The sequence below is a fragment of the Callithrix jacchus genome, chromosome 1 (genome assembly GCF_049354715.1).
Source record: "Callithrix jacchus isolate 240 chromosome 1, calJac240_pri, whole genome shotgun sequence".
Taxonomy (NCBI): domain Eukaryota; kingdom Metazoa; phylum Chordata; class Mammalia; order Primates; family Cebidae; genus Callithrix; species Callithrix jacchus.
Window position 1 is genome coordinate 130,774,239 of NC_133502.1, and position 15,627 is coordinate 130,789,865.

The 15,627-nt window shown below is 43.1% G+C and overlaps 1 protein-coding gene across 50 annotated transcripts in view; it reads right to left on the bottom strand.

The window, feature by feature from the left end:
- The window catches only part of ELAVL2 (ELAV like RNA binding protein 2), a 158,188-nt gene that overhangs the window by 122,032 nt on the left and 20,529 nt on the right, over positions 1-15,627 (bottom strand). For 12 of the 50 annotated variants that reach the window (XM_078349939.1, XM_078349904.1, XM_008997821.6 and 9 more), the window contains exon 1: positions 11,691-12,226. The exons of 10 other annotated variants lie outside the window; for them this stretch is intronic. Coding sequence is in view for 1 of the 40 variants with exons in the window: in XM_035306799.3 (XP_035162690.1) it covers positions 5,696-5,712 (17 nt within the window). In the remaining 39 variants the exon portion in view is untranslated. Of the gene's footprint in view, positions 1-5,695; positions 6,717-7,083; positions 7,326-7,461; positions 7,693-8,209; positions 8,454-8,617; positions 8,757-11,690; positions 12,227-15,627 lie in introns of those variants that run through there. 28 more of the 50 variants (XM_078349937.1, XM_078349915.1, XM_035306954.3 and 25 more) reach the window with 9 other exon arrangements.

The following is a 15,627-nucleotide window of genomic DNA, read 5'->3' on the forward strand; positions in this document are numbered from 1 at the left end:
CAGGCCTCAGAACTAGCACAAGATTCAAAAGGATAAACAAGGGACAGAGAACAAGTACAGAGGCATCACAAAGAGGGGAGGAAGGCTGTAGGTAGTTCAAGTTCCTTGCAGAGTCCATGAAGAAGGGAAGAAATGAAAGTCAAAAGCACTGCTGACATCCTATTTGGGAAAGGTCCATGAGTCATTCACAGTCATAGGCCAGAAAAGACCCCAAGGGTTAAAACAAAATAAACCAGCAATTAGTAAATAGCACCTGGGGCGATCAAACGTGGTATTGAATAAACTCATACAGAAGCAGGCCTTACCTGGGAATAGGCTATAAAAACTTGCTTACTCTATAATAAATATTATATATTTAACACATTCTGGAAACCTCTGCAATAAAGGTGGATGACCCCCTCACCTGCCATGTCACCTCCGATAAAGCAACATCAGTAAAACAGAAAATTCTTACTTTTGAAAAGCAACTCAGAGAAAACTCAAGATCAACTGCTCCAGAAATACTGCCCCAACCTTACCCAATTCACTGAATTTTCAAAGACACTGATTTGTTTGAGAAATATCCCTTGTACACACAAGAAACACACACAAACAACACCTAAAGAATAAAAAAGTGCTAAACATCCTTTTAAAAACTGAACGAGTGAGCAATTTCCAATAACTTACTTGACAGGGCATCCATCAATGATGCTCACACCATCAGCAATGAGGGGGAAACATATTTCTGTGTGAATTCCATTTTGTGATGAATAGGAATGGATCCTTGATAAGAGGTTAAAATTCATATCAGGGAAAACGTGGACTATTTTAATATAAATGGTTAAATTTAAAATTTTTATTTTTCACTGAAAAAAATATGAGAAATTTAAATTAAGAAATTTATATCCCTGGAATGTTTGCAGGCTAAAGTGTCAGTCTCATATGTAATCTTTTAGCATTATTTATATTTTCAAGGAAAATGCATTTTAAACTTTACAAGTTCCATCATCACAGGTATAAACTTGTCTATTTCCATACTGAGATGTCCAAAGCAACAACTCTCCCAAATCCTCCCTGTAGTCTGAGATTTTTTTCCTTCATGGCAGAAATATAAGTATGATGGTGTATTATAAAAAACAAAATCACTAAAAATGGTTCTTAGTAATACACTGAAAGCCAAAAATATAAAACTAATCAATAGGTAACCACCTATTTATTATTAACTTTCCAGTTCAGTAAATGTCATTTCACTGCCAAAAATCTTGTACTTCAATATGCTCTTCTTTCCTTCAGATGGGGAGGGTAAGATTTTACACACACAAAAGGTTAAAAAACCAAGGCCATGGGTAATTAAAACAAACCAGATGCTGAAAACATCAGACTTCTATCCTAGTATTTTCCACCTGGCTGTGCTAAATTAAGAATATCAACCTAAGTGACAAAACCTACTGGAGACACTCAGCAAATAAACTGGCTGCACGGTGCTCACAAGACCTTACCTACGTGGTATTTGCTTACAAAAATAGAATGGATTTTAAAACAAACTATGAGACAGGCAACTTAGAATCATCCTTCAAAGAATGCTAAAGGCCCACATCGCTAACTCAACAGCACACAAGAACCTCTCTCAATGGCTTCATCCCATTCTCACGAGTGTAAGATGACAACTCTAATTGCCAAAGTCCTATTTCCCAAATGGAACCTCATTTTAACACTCTTTCTTCCAAAGTGCAAGATACTAAAAACTATATGGAAATTTCTTCCCTATTTGTGTATATTTCTCTAGGAAGAGAGAACTACAGTTTTCTTCAGTGTTCAAAGAGACTCTAGTCCCTCAACATGAACAAGAACTTTCGATTTTACAATGACTCTAAAGAAATGCAGGAACGCTAATTATCTCAAGTAACTATCACCTCCTAGTCCAACAAAGAGATGAATTAGTCAAGAAAGTGTGTACTAAAAGCTTTAAGTAGGGGGAAAAAAAAAGGAAATTAAAAATCTGTCTTGAAGGAATAGTTTATTGGTTTGATATTCATAAAAGATTTTTGTGATATTCCATTAACATAGTCTTTAAAGTTGCTGACATAATCTCCAATAATGAACAACCCACAACAAAAAAAAGTCTGGAAGAAAATCTAGTGATTTAGAATATAAATTTCCTTTTCATGATAAACGTTTCTAAGTAAAAGGGAAAAGCCGAGTATTAAATCTATCATTACACATGGTCCCCAATTTATGATGGCTCAACTTGCAATTTTTCAACTATATGGTGATATAAAAGCAATACACGTTTAAGAAAAACTGTACTTTGAATTTTGATCCTTTCCCGAGCTAGAAGTCTGTGATAGGAGACTCTCTGGATACAGGGCAATGGTACCAAGCCACAGCTCCCACTCAGCCAACGGAGCACAAGAGTAAACAAGGGATACTCTGTGCTGCCAGATGATTTTGCCCAAGTGTAACATAAATGTTCTGAGCATGTTTAAGGTAGGCTAGACTAGACTGTGATATTCAGTAGGTTAGGTGTATTCAATACATTTTTAACTTAATGCTATTTTCAACTTACAATGGGTTTATCAGTAGCATCTGTATTAGACTGGACAAGGGAAAAATGTACATGTACATTAAGCTGTACATAACATACCCAGTTCAAAATATACTGGTGCTAAAGCAAAACCTTCAGGGCATCTTTAAAAAAAAAGCAGCTACCATTTTACTGTCACTCTCTTTTCAGTAGGTTAGGTGTATTCAATATATTTTTAACTTAATGCCATTTTCAACTGACAATGGGTTTATCAGTAGCATCTGTATTAGACTGGACAAGGGAAAAATGTACATGTACATCAAGCTGTACATAATATACCCAGTTCAAAACATACTGGTGCTAAAGCAAAACCTTCAGGGCATATTAAAAAAAAAAAAAAAAAGCAGCTACATTTTACTGTCACTCTCTTACAATAAATAAGTATAACTTTAAATTTGTCGAGTTTTTTTTTAATACATTTTTCAAAGTGGGAAAGAAAATTTTGCATGTCAGATCTTATCTGCTATTTATTTTCAGTCAGAAACTGATATAATGGAAATCAGTAATATAGATATATACTAAGAAACTGCAAGTTTATTTAAAGAAAAAAAGACGACACTGTAAGGCACCCTATAAATGGTTTGGTTTTACATCCATGCCACCTATTCTTATGGCATTCTGGGTTACTGTTTTACTCCTCAAAGCCCCCATCCTTGTCTTCACAAAGATTTCTTAAAATGAAAATCTATTAACTGTTATCACACAAAACTACTCAGCAATATTCAAAAAGGTAACATGTCATTAAGAACATCGATTCAATTGACCCATTGAAAGCCTAACTCAAAGTTATGAGAAAATACTACTCATTGCAAACATAAGTATTTTTATTAAGACCAATCTGTAGAAAGTTAGCATTGATATTAAAGGAGAAGATGCCTGTGAGAATGCAGTTAGCACAGCATTGCTCACACAGGAGTTACCTTTGTTTTGTTTTACACAATGGAATACAAGCCTAGAGATACAGAAAATCTTCCCTTGAAATAAAAAATTCCTCTAGTCACCCTACTAAAAGTTATGATGCACATCACACAAGCTGAAAGCCAAATCTGTTAACTTTACTAGTGAAAATTGTCCTAAGTACACCACAAAAATCTAAGACTTCATTATGAAAACTTCTTTTAATTCAGGCTCCAAAAGTTATCATTTAAACCATAATAAAACATGTATCTTTTAATATATAAAAGGCTTAAAATAACCACTGCCTTTCAAGCCTAAGTGCTTTCAGTTTCCACTTAGCATATTTACATTTGAAATCCTGAAATAATTAACTAGCATTATAAATCATCTAGTATCACGAACCAAATAAATACACAATAAATATTCTTCCCAAATTAGAACATACAAAAGTGTGGATTTGGCACTAAACTACAACATGTGGGCTCCGTACGTAACCAGAACCGGTGAGGACTTCTACGTCTGTAAAATTAAACTAGCCAAAGGAAGAAAAAAAAAAAACATGCATTTTATGTCCTCCACAGTGAATTTGACAGCCAGGTGTGGCATCACCAGACATAAAACCTCCAAACAGTTCTATAATATATCAACAAAGCAGCAATACTGACAGCTAAACACTAACAAGTGGGAAAGCATCTAACCAGGATAAGCTACGTAATCTGCCAGTCCCAGGGCAATATGAAAATACAGGGTAACCTTGTCCAAAAATTCTTAAGAATTTCAAGATACGGGAAGGTGTGCAACTGCACCAGTTACAAGCAGGCTAAACAGTCCTGCCTATAACTAAGTACGCATGCCAAAACAAAACAAACAAACAAAAAAACCTCCCCCCACACACTTACACTGGAATGTGGTAGCTTACTATAATTTTTGACCTGTACAGCTGAGTAGCCAAGAAGCAAAGAGCTGGGGTAGACTGCTATGGGCAGGTTTTCCACAGGGTGGCACACCATTCGGACCTAATACCACCTCACCTATCCGGCCCCTTACAATGTCACCGAAAAGTAACCAAACCAAGCTAAGTACCACAGATCTCTAGCCTCTCTCAATTCCAAATAAACATGAATGATAAAGGTGGCAATAAGAGTGGGGCGATGTGATAAATTTAGTAAGACATCAAATGGGAGCAAAAAAAACTGATGCTACCATGCAGACATCAAAAAGGTGAATGGTAAAGTCAGTCTTGATAAGAAGCTTAAGAAGCAATTTCTGAGTATCTCCTCCTTTGGGGGAAAAGAACATGAAGGCTAATTTGCCACTGTGGTGCTCTTGTGCCATCCTAATGCCTGAAATGCATCACAGATTTTTTTTAAATTTTATTTCAGCAAAGAAAGAGGAAAAGGTTGATTCCAGCTTAGAAGTCAGGATATTCTGGAAGGCTTTGTTGTGTCCTCAAAGAGAACCTAAGACTTGCTTCAAGAATAGAGGTGGGTTGGTGGGGGAGGAGGCACATTATTTTTAAAAGGCAAGCATGGAAGGCTGGAAGAGCCAAGAGCGGTTGGTTACAAGGATTCAGCCAGAAACATCTGTCTGTGTAGAAAAAACCAAAAGGTTGGTTCAAGGAATAATGGTATTTGCCACTTACAGCATCATTCTCCCTTAACCTATCAAAAGCTGAGTCTTAACTAAAACCACTAAAACTGGGACAGAAGAGCTTTTTCTCTTGTGAACAAGTAGTAGCCAGAACAAACCAACCAAAAAAAAAAAAAAAAAAAAAAAAAGAAAGAAATCAAAAGGAACTATAAAACACGTCTTAGGCATAGAAAAGAAAAAAGGTTCCACAGTAGCAGACACTGACCAGCACTGGGTGTTTGTTCTAAACAAGGAGCATACCCTAAAACTAAAATTCTCTTGAACCACAGGAAAAGACTGTGGGCACTGAATATAGCTGACTTGATTGGTCCTGAAAGACGATACACAAAGTAGAGAAAACACCTAAAGACAGGGAAGAGGGAGGGGCTTACACACCTAAAGAACTGTCTTTCAAGGGGGGAAAAAATCTCCCCAAAAGGTGGCAGCGCAAAGTTACCCAAACAGGCAACAGGGGCCAGTTTTAATCACACACACACACACACACACACACACACACACACACACAGTCTCTCAAAAAGGAAAATTGCAAAAGAGGAATCACAGAATTTAATACAATGTGTTTCTTCATATTCTAATTTTTCCTACCTCACTCTGGCCTTCATCTTCCAGGTGTTTTCTTCCTCTTTTCTCTCCGAATAATTTGCAAGCGAACTTCCCCTACGAATATCCTCCCAGAACCTTCAGAGTGTTACCTTAACGTCCCAACAAACCTCCTTTTTAGGGCCCTACCGCTTAACATTCAGGTCCATTCAGCAACACCATTTCTACACCCAAAGGTTCCTAAGAGAACGTAGATCCAGGACAACTTTTTCACCCGCTCACCACAATGGAGACTCCAGGTCAGCTTCCACAAGAAATGGGAAATTCAAGCGACTCTAGCGAAACGATTCTTGAGAAAACTCTTCAAGGGCAACGAAACAGTATTTCAAACAAACAGATTTTACTTGAGGGAATAGGGAAATTACACACCAATTGATATTTGAATGGTTTTAAATGGACTGATTTGCCTTAAGTTTTGAGGCTGAGCTACATTTTTAAGAATTATTAGGAATGGGGCCACTAGAAAATTGTTTTAAAAGCCCTTTTGTCCTTGTCGGAGGTATTACATTTTCGCACTGCCAAGAACTGTTCTTTGGGGGAGGGAATAAAGGAGAGTGGACAACCCTAGCAAATCCTCCTTTCCCCACGTTTTCAGAAAATGAAAAGAGTCGACAGGACTCTTTGAAATCTTTGTCGTAAAGATGGTCTTTAAAAATGCACACAATTCTAAATGACCATCTGGACAGCTACACTCCATGCACACAGCTCGCATCCAAAGGTATGGTTTTACGCTCTGGCCCTCAAGGATGATAACAAGTAGGCTTTTAAGGAAATGCCGTGGGAAAGACTCTGCTGGCCGGTCATTGTCACGGCCACTGGAGGAGCACCGGCCAGTGAACCCACGCTGGCTCCCCCAATCTCACGCACACACATCCGCGCACCCGGGCCGCCGCATGCGGACCCTCCCGGCCGGCCTTCCCGGCCGAACTGGAGGAGCAGCTGCCGCAACCGTTTCTGAGCTGAATTCCCAGAGCCGACCTCACCCGGCAGAGCGCCCGCGCTTCCCGCGCAGCGCACGCCTAGCGCGCAAACCCGAGATGTGACCGCGAGTTGCGACCTCGCGCGGCTGCGACGGGCCTCACCTAACTCACTCAAGGGGATCATCCTTGCTCCTGCCCCTGGGCGGTCGCGGCCCCACAGCACCTCCGCTCACAGCGCGGCTAGCGCGAGTCTCCAAACGCCCGAGAGCTCTAAGGACCGCGCGCGAGGAGGCGCCGTAGCAAATGGGCTCACACCAGACACCACCCCGACACGTTCCGCAGGAGAAGCCAGGGCACACATCTTCCGACAAGGCGGGGTTGCCAGTTCAACACAGGAATCCTGCCCTTTTTCTAGAAAAGTCCCCTCCCCCACTTTCCCTCCAAGACACTCACCTGCGTCTCAGCAGTTTCCTTCTCGCGCTACACGCGGCCGCACCCGGGCACGTCCACGCCCGTGCACGCTGCCAGGCGCAACTGGCCTCACTCGGCTCCCGCCGCCCCCAACCTTCTCGTGCCCACGGGAGGGGCGGTGCCACCTCCCGAGGCGCCCAATTCCCTCCACTCCCGCCGCAAGGGGCTGAGCTCTAGGAACTTCGCAGGCACAACCTCCGCCGCCCCCACGAGCGTTCCCGCCCAGAGCTCGGACGAAGGCGCACCACCCCCACCCCTCTAGGCGCAGCGGGGGCGCGCACAGACCTTAGACTCGGCGTCCAAAATGGACCAGGGGTAAAGCGTGGGCGCCGTCCCCGCCCCCACGCCCCCCGCACTTGCCTGCTCTGACTCGGAGCTGCAGCTACTACGGCTCGTGCCACTGGCCGTCAGCAAAGCCGCGGAGGAGTCGCTACAGGCGAGCTCCGCGTAGAGACGGTGGCGGCGGCGGGAAGTGGGACTGGAAGCCGGCGGAACCCCCGCCCCACCCGCGCCGAGCCTACGACCGCCCTCCTCACCCGACCGGCTGCTGCCTCAGTGACGCCCGGGCGCCGCGGTCCCGCCGTTTGTAGCGGTGCTGGGAGGAGGGGCTTGCTTGGAAGAGCGCCAGGAGGCGGGGCCGGCGGCGAGTTCGCGGCGCGGCGGCCGCCGCCGGCGCGTGCCCTGTCCGACCGCTCCGCGGGTCCGTGCCTGCAGGGAGACGCCGGGCTTCAGCAGCTCAACTCGGTCCCTCCCGGCTTCCGAGTCCCACCAGGCTTCCCGGACAAGGTTTCCCCCGACCGCGCGGAGAGCGTTGAGCTCCCAAAGGAGGCCGATTCCAGGTGCAAGTTTGCAAACCTCGAGGCTCCGGGCGCCAACGGGGAGTCGGAGGAGCTAACGCTGGGGTTACTTTATGTGTTAATAAATATGTTTATAAATATACATATAAGTATATACACACACATATGTGTGTGTCTTTTAAAAAGTCTCTTTGTCCCCCTACTTCGCAGCCAAGGGGTCCTGTCCCTCGATGGAAAATAAAGACTAAGCCCCCTGCTTCCCCTCCCTGCCTCTCTAGAGGGGATCTGACGTTTAAATAAGCCCAGAGTACCTGTGCGGGGTGCTATACTCTGCTTCAAACGCAAAGTAGGAAATCCTGCACTCGGCTATGCAAACGCTGGCCGCTAGCCGCATCCTTCCAACGCCCCCCACGGCAGGACCCGAAATGGCCAACTCTTCACCGAGGGGGCGTCCCATCGTTGCCTTGCCTCGGCCCGCCCCCTCGCCAAGCTCAATCCCTTTTCCGCAGAAAAACCTGTGCCTGTCCTCAGCCCTCAGTCCCACGGCTGGAAGTCAAAACCGACCCCGGAGCCACGCGGCTGGAGCACGTTTTTACACCTTCTCAGCCGCTTAATTGAGAGAGCACCTGTCGTTGGGATTTTTTTTCCTTGCAAAGGGATAGGTTTTAACCCTTCTCCTAAAATCTACATTTTAAAAAAAAATCACCTGTCATACCTACCTGAAATTGTAGGAGGTAAGAGAAAGGAACCGAGCAGTGGGCGACCGAGTCGCCGCAAGAACGTGACCGAGGTTACGGCTTCAAGGGCATGATGCGGGTTTGATGCAGCAAGGTCCGCTAAGGGCGCCCAGCGCTCCCCGCCCCCATGCGACGGGCGGGGCGGGGATGGGGGAAGGGAGAGGACTCGTCTAACCCAGGGCGGGGGTGGGAGAGTCAAATTTACCCTCTTGGGCGAAGTCTAATCAGCACAGTGAAGTAGGGGGCTCAATCAAGGTCACAGGCGAGACAGGCCGTCTCTCAATTTGTGGGACTCATTTTGGGGACAACGGAAATAGCTAATTGATTCTATATCAGCATTTCTGTGTCGCCCCAAATCCGATTTGCAATTAAATGACCTTAATTGACTTTGTGTGGGTTCCTGGGAAAACTTCTCAAAGCGCCTGCGCCTCTTTGACCTGGCTATAAATAGTTAATTATAATATTTACATCCCAGGCACGCGGGATTGCTAAAAATGCCTATTTCCAAAACGTTAGGCGAAAATGGGCCTACCTAATTTGTCAATCCAAGCCTAAAACTCTTAGAATGCCCTACGCCCTACTTCCTGACGCTGACTAAATTGTGGGAGAGCTCTGAAAAAGAGTTCCCCAAGTCTTCCAAACCACTTCTGCCTTATAACCCTAAGGGTTTTTTGTGAAGAGCTCCAGAACAGGTTAGCTTTATGAAGCGGGGTGCCCAACCACTTGGTTAAAAGAGGGAAAGGGGAAGAAGTGCCTGCTGTAAGGCACACTCAAGCAATGACACCAATAAGGGCGAGAGTTAAAAAATTAAAATGTTGACCCCATAAAAAGCAACTTTGAAACACTCAACATTTTTTTTGCAGCCTTATCTGTTCATATTCTGACAAATCTTTCAGATGTCCCATTTAAGAAGCCATTTTACAAGGAAGTCTTAAGGCCCAAACACATTTCCTACCCTTCTGTTCCCCAAAACACGAACACCCTTTTTCTGACCTTTAGGAACTGATTTTCAATTTGGAAAATAATGTCTTCGGTTACTATTGTCTGCTGTGTACTTTCTAAAATTTTTCATTTTAAGCCTACGTTTTATAGGTTGCAGTTAATAGTGTAGGCCAGGGAAATAAAACATTCACCTCCTTCCCACCCTCAGAGGATGGGTATAATAAATAGGGTTACGGAGAAAGGCTGTAGGTTTAGAATCTTAACCAACGGGAGTGTTTGTACATGAGTGGGGGAGGGGACAGAATCGTGCATTTCGGGGAGAAAGTACAGAGACATCCATCCCTGTCCAGCAGTGTTAAGAGCAAATACTAAATGGTTGGCTATTTCTCTCACCCTCGCCATAATAAAAGCCAACCTGCATCTGGTAATTACGAGAGAAAATACCCAGTCTCGCCATCAGTTTTGCTAACTGGTACTAGAAAATGGGAAACGGGGAACGTATCCAACCTTCAATTTGTCACAGTTGTATAGCTCTCGTATTAATTCTTTACAGACGTGAAATAGGTGGGTACGTAGCAACGTGCTGGGCATAAATTAAGCAACAATGGCCACGCGAGGTCTCGTCCGCCGCGGAGCTCCAGTGGTGGCCACTGCCACCTTGCCATCCCTAGCCCCCCCCCGCCCCCCCCCCCCGCCCTTTGCTGAGTCGAGTCCGGGAGGCTGGCCGTGCGCTGGCTTTCCCAGCTGGGAAAGTGGGTGGGGTGAGGAGGAACCAGACGTTAACCCCAGTCGGCTTTGTACCTTTTCCCCCATCCTCTACCTCTTGAGCACCACATGAGCGCTATCACGCACACACTCATCCACACCCCCTCGTGCCAATAATTTAAACTTCTCTTAGGCAAAGCCAGCACCTCGTTCCACCACCACCACCCCTTCCGCCCTCCCCGCCCCGCGAACATCCTCCCCCTTTCCTACATCTACCCTGGATTCTCTTTGGCAGTTGAAAGCCAGCCGGTTTCTCCTAAACCCTGAGAAATCACAAAAGTTAAAATGAAGCGTGTGCCTGTCTGCCCAGCTTCTCATCCCCAACCATCCTTCTCCTGGCGTCAGTTTAACAATAGCTATTCGAGGAAGCTGGGGCGGGGGGGGAGATGAGGAGAGGGTGAGGGCCACCTAGCCGAGTTGGCTCTTGGGGTGGCTGAGAAGCCTCGCGGCTGCGAAGGGGTTCCCCTTCGCCCAGAAGGCGAAGTCAGCCGCGTAGGACCAAGGACAGGGGCTTAGAATCCACTTCCTATCGCCTAGCACAGCGAGGTTCCCAAGCAGCCGCCACTTCACAGACACAGCTCCAAGGATCTTATTTACGCTTTTCTGAACAAAGGGAATCTCATATCCGGTACAGGCTTAAGAATTCAGCCCCAAATTGGCTATCTTCCTTTAAAACTGAATTATGATAATTGGAGTCCGTGAATCAGAGCCCGCATACAATGATGAGTTTTGACAGCTTCTAACAACCCTAGCCTCAGCCCAGCCCCAGCCCCAGCCCCAGCCCTCAGGCGGCATGTACTTTTTTCAGTCAACTACAACTCGCTGCCTGGTGCAGCATCTAAATTCCATCTGGCAATCCCATCTCCCCAGCACATGCTATCTGGTTAATGCAATTAAGCCTGTGGTTTTCGCTGGTCTAATCTGCCAGTCCAGGCTTCTGATTCCCCTTAATGATTCTAAAGCCTCTCCCGTCCTTCGGTTGCTGAGCGAAAGTAGAGGCATGCATCCCCAACACCCAAGTTATCCCTCTCTTACCACGAAATGAACTTCCAATTTCAATCCTGAAGCTCGCTCCACATCTAACCTCCCATTGTACCCCTGCTCTCCCCTGGCCACATTTACCACTTAAGTTTCTGCCATGGACATTTGCGAATATTCAGTACGCTAAGCATGCGTCCACCGTCTTTTAGTCTAGCTCTTTAAAATTAAAAAAGCAGAACAGTAGCTTTGAAATGAGACAAACATGTGCAATTAACTTCATATTCTGTATTCCGCTCACTTACAGGTTTTCTGGGTTTGCCAGCGCATCGCTGCAACTAATGATTAAAGAAACCAAACCGAAACTTACCTTTCTCCCTTAAGGTTTTTGTGTATGTGTGTTTTTAAAGTAACGGTGCAGTTCTCCCAATAAGGATGAGCAAGAAGCTGCTGGATAGTTCTCTTAAGACAGCACGAAACCTAAACTGTGCTCGGCTTAAAAGAAGCAAATAAAAAGAAACGCTTTCGACCCCAAAGTCCAATGCTAAAAGAAATGGCGGAAAAAAAAATATGAAAGGGGAGGGGAAACTTAAAAAAGAGTTTAAAAAGACGGAGAGACTACCCTCCTACTGCCGTTCAACTAAACAAAAAGGGGCAAGAAAAACAAACCAAGGAACAAAGAAAAGAGACGAAAGAACGTTTTTTCAAAAAGACGATGTCTTTCTCCTTGTTGCTTTTTAGTAGGTCGCTACAGGAGTAAGCTGCTGCATCTCTAACTGAGAACAGAAATAGGGGGGAGGACGTCTTAAAAGGGAGGTGGACTGGACCACAGATTTATAGCACCGTATCACCAACCCCTTCTCTGCCTCCGCACTGCCGTGTGTGCAGCTGCTCTGCCAGGCTCCTATCCCGGGCAGCACGCGCGGAAGTATACGCCGAGTCGCGGCACAACGTAACTTGCTCATCGCCCCAGGATCCTGATTGGTCCAGACGCTTCCATTGAGGCCGCCCAGGCGGGGCAGCGTGAGACGATTGGCTATGGGCTTGTGTCACTCTCGAGAGCTCAATGGAGTCCCGTTTCAAGGTAAGTTGTGCGGGGAGGTACACTCAACACTGGCGGCGAAGGGAAATGCAAGAAGCAAAAAGAAATGTGGAGACAGCAACGTGGGAGGGTTGGAACTGTACTATCAGAGTTTGCGATACGGCACAATCTCTTTTCCTCTTAAATCTTTCTGCTTCGGAAAGATTCATTTCCTTTGCCATCACTGCTGCATCTATGGCATATTTCTATATAACATTAAACTCTGTCCGGTATGTATGAATCATTGAGAGCTCCCTCTCTTTGATCTGAGTGAAAGGGATGAATGTACATCCATTATTTGCCCGCATGCCTTTTTCAGTACTGTATTTTGTATTAGATGTTAGGTAATTGTATGTCTTTATTTTAATATATGTATATTTCAGATCTCTTTCTTCCCATCACCCCCTTGTTAAAGCATCCTTTTAACATAAGGATAAAGTCAGAAATGCTGTCAAATAAAGCTGCACGGTTTCAATTTGCTTGCACTTTATGTTAGACTAGAAAAGTGTAGGATAAAAATCCTATCCAGAAAAAGAGGTACTGAGTAGAGCTAAGGTCCTTCACTTCGAGGTGTCTAATGGCTCTCAAAAAGAGCAGCTGTACATAAAATTGGAACAAGCCACTCCTCTGCATTTGCAGACAGGTACAGTCCTTGGACCACACATGTATTGCTGACAGCAAAGATAGACGAACATTTATCAGGGCTCTTTCTGTGAGGATTTAAGAAGTTTAACCAGAAGACCAAGTACTGTTAATGTTTCTGCTTCATAGAGGAAGACTAATTTATTACAACCCCATATTTTAATAGCATTCAGGAGACCAAAATACAGTTTTATGCATGATAATTATTTCTTTCTCTAAGTGAAAGTGAGGTCCTCAGGATCGTCTGGATCAGTATTCACTTGACCCAGGTTCTTTTCCAGCCAGAATTTCTCCTTTCAATCCTGAAAGATAGTACCAACTTCCTAGACAGTTGATACCATTCTTAAACAAACAATGTAACATATCTTCTCCAGAGGCACATGCCTTTTTGAAAGGAATTCCTTTACCTATTTACAACTAGTCCATACCTTTGAGAATGCTGGAAAAAGAAGACACAGGTAAGAGTTAGAGATTGCAAAAGGGTGGGGTGTCATGGAGGGGAATGGGACAGATGATAAAATGACTTGGAAGTGAGGAATACAGTAAATCGGTGTTCTTTGAGCATGTCCTTGAGTGTTGATAAATGATTAATGGTGGAAAAAAGACCCGTTTATCTCCCGTGTAGCCTGTATAATAATATATGAGTTCTATTACTTTGCATGACAATAATTGGGGGTTGAGAAAGAAGGCCTGAATCTATGCTATCTTATAATTAGCATGTATAAAATCATGCCTTAACCTCCACCCCCACTTTTTATATAACAGCCCCTGGAGTCTTAATTTCAACTTAAAACTGTTCTCTAGACCTGAGTGAAACTCAAAGCAAGAAGAAGAAAAACAGTTTGAAGAAATAGAGTAAAGGGGGAAAAGACAGAAATAATAGATATATAAATAACAGAAGATTGGGTTTGTAGTCTGCCTTCAATCTCTTCCCCCTCATCCCCAGCTCCATACAGAGAAATAAACTTTAAATGAATACAATTTGGGGAAAGTATAAAACTGTTTGATTTAATCAGACTTACCTATGAAGTGAATTGTTTTTCCTTCTTGTTACCATACTCTTAATACTGAATTAGTTGTGTATGCTCATATAATTTCAGTATGTTGAAGTAAATCTTTACCATTACAATTATATAAGTGCCTTCTAACTAGGTGAAAATTAATACTTTAATTTTTTGGTACATGTTTATATCCACAAGAATTTGTAGATAACTGTGGTATATTTTCCAAAATGATAAGGACAGGTGTGGAAAGTTGGGAGTGATATGGAGTAATAAAAATCTAGCATGTGTATTATATAAAGAAACTACATGGAAAATGGTAAACTCGTTCATTCAAATGCATATTGCTAAATTCTGTAGACTCAGTATTTATGTTTTTATCCAGCTTGGGCAGAGCGACAAAATATTATTCTAAGTATTGTCATACCTAACATGTTGTCTTTTTATGTAGGTAACATGGACTTAAATTATTTTTTTAAATGAAAGTATCTTAAAATGCTGTTTTACTTCCTCATTAAAACAGATGTTTTTATATTTTAAAACTTTTAAGTGGATAGAGGTATCATAAGCAACATGTACTTTTTCAACTTTTAAAAATAAAAAAATATTGATTACAGCCACTTTAAAACAAGTGATATCTGGATGTAGATTTCACTTTGAAATTCATGTGTCATAGCTTGAAACATTAATACAAACTATCCTGTGATTAATTAATGAAGGCTATGTGCAAATATCTCATTTTAGAATAAGCAAAAAATGCAGTCAACCCCTCTTCACTCATGGATAGGTAAAAAATTATCCATAACATCTGAACTGGCACTAGAAAAGCACTTAGAAGACATTTGAGTATGATTAAATCACATGAACTCTGACATATCTTCCAAGTACCTGGCATTATTTTGAATTTCAGCAGAAAAGGGAGAGATGAAGGGAGTGACTGTGAACTTGGAGAAAAAGTGTGATGTGGATAAAGTTGCAAAAAAAGTAGTTTTCAAAACTGAAAAAGTAATGAATTATTTTATTAAACTTTCTATACAAAAGAACAGTTATCACAAGAATATGTAAAGCTGTTGTGGAAAATGTCTTTTAGGATAAATAACTCCCTTAAACTAGTCCTCCTGGGGGCAAGGGAGGGAGTGATTTTACATTTTATAATAAAGGGTACTGTAAACTACTTGTAACATTTTTTAGGCAAATAAAAAAGTTAAACTATTAAAATGAGTTTACAATGTTTGGCTTAAGGCAGCAATTCCCAACAGTAAAGCTTAGATGAATAAAAACACTATGTGTTACTTTGGTGGGGTAGGGGGTTGCGGTTCATATTATTGGAAATATGATAGTTTAATGTCTGCATGAGATATACAGATATCATATAACTTGCTGATTACTCTTTTATTTATTCTTCTTAAAGTAGTATGTCGACTTGCCTTTCACCGTGAGGGAGGAAAAGTTGCGAAAATTGCCACCAGTGTGAATTTATACCGTGGTAACCACGCAAGAGAATGAGGCAGGAATTAGCACCATGGACAGAGACGAGCAGACTCGAATTAAGCTTTGCAAACCTTGGCAGGGTGTTTTCCGTC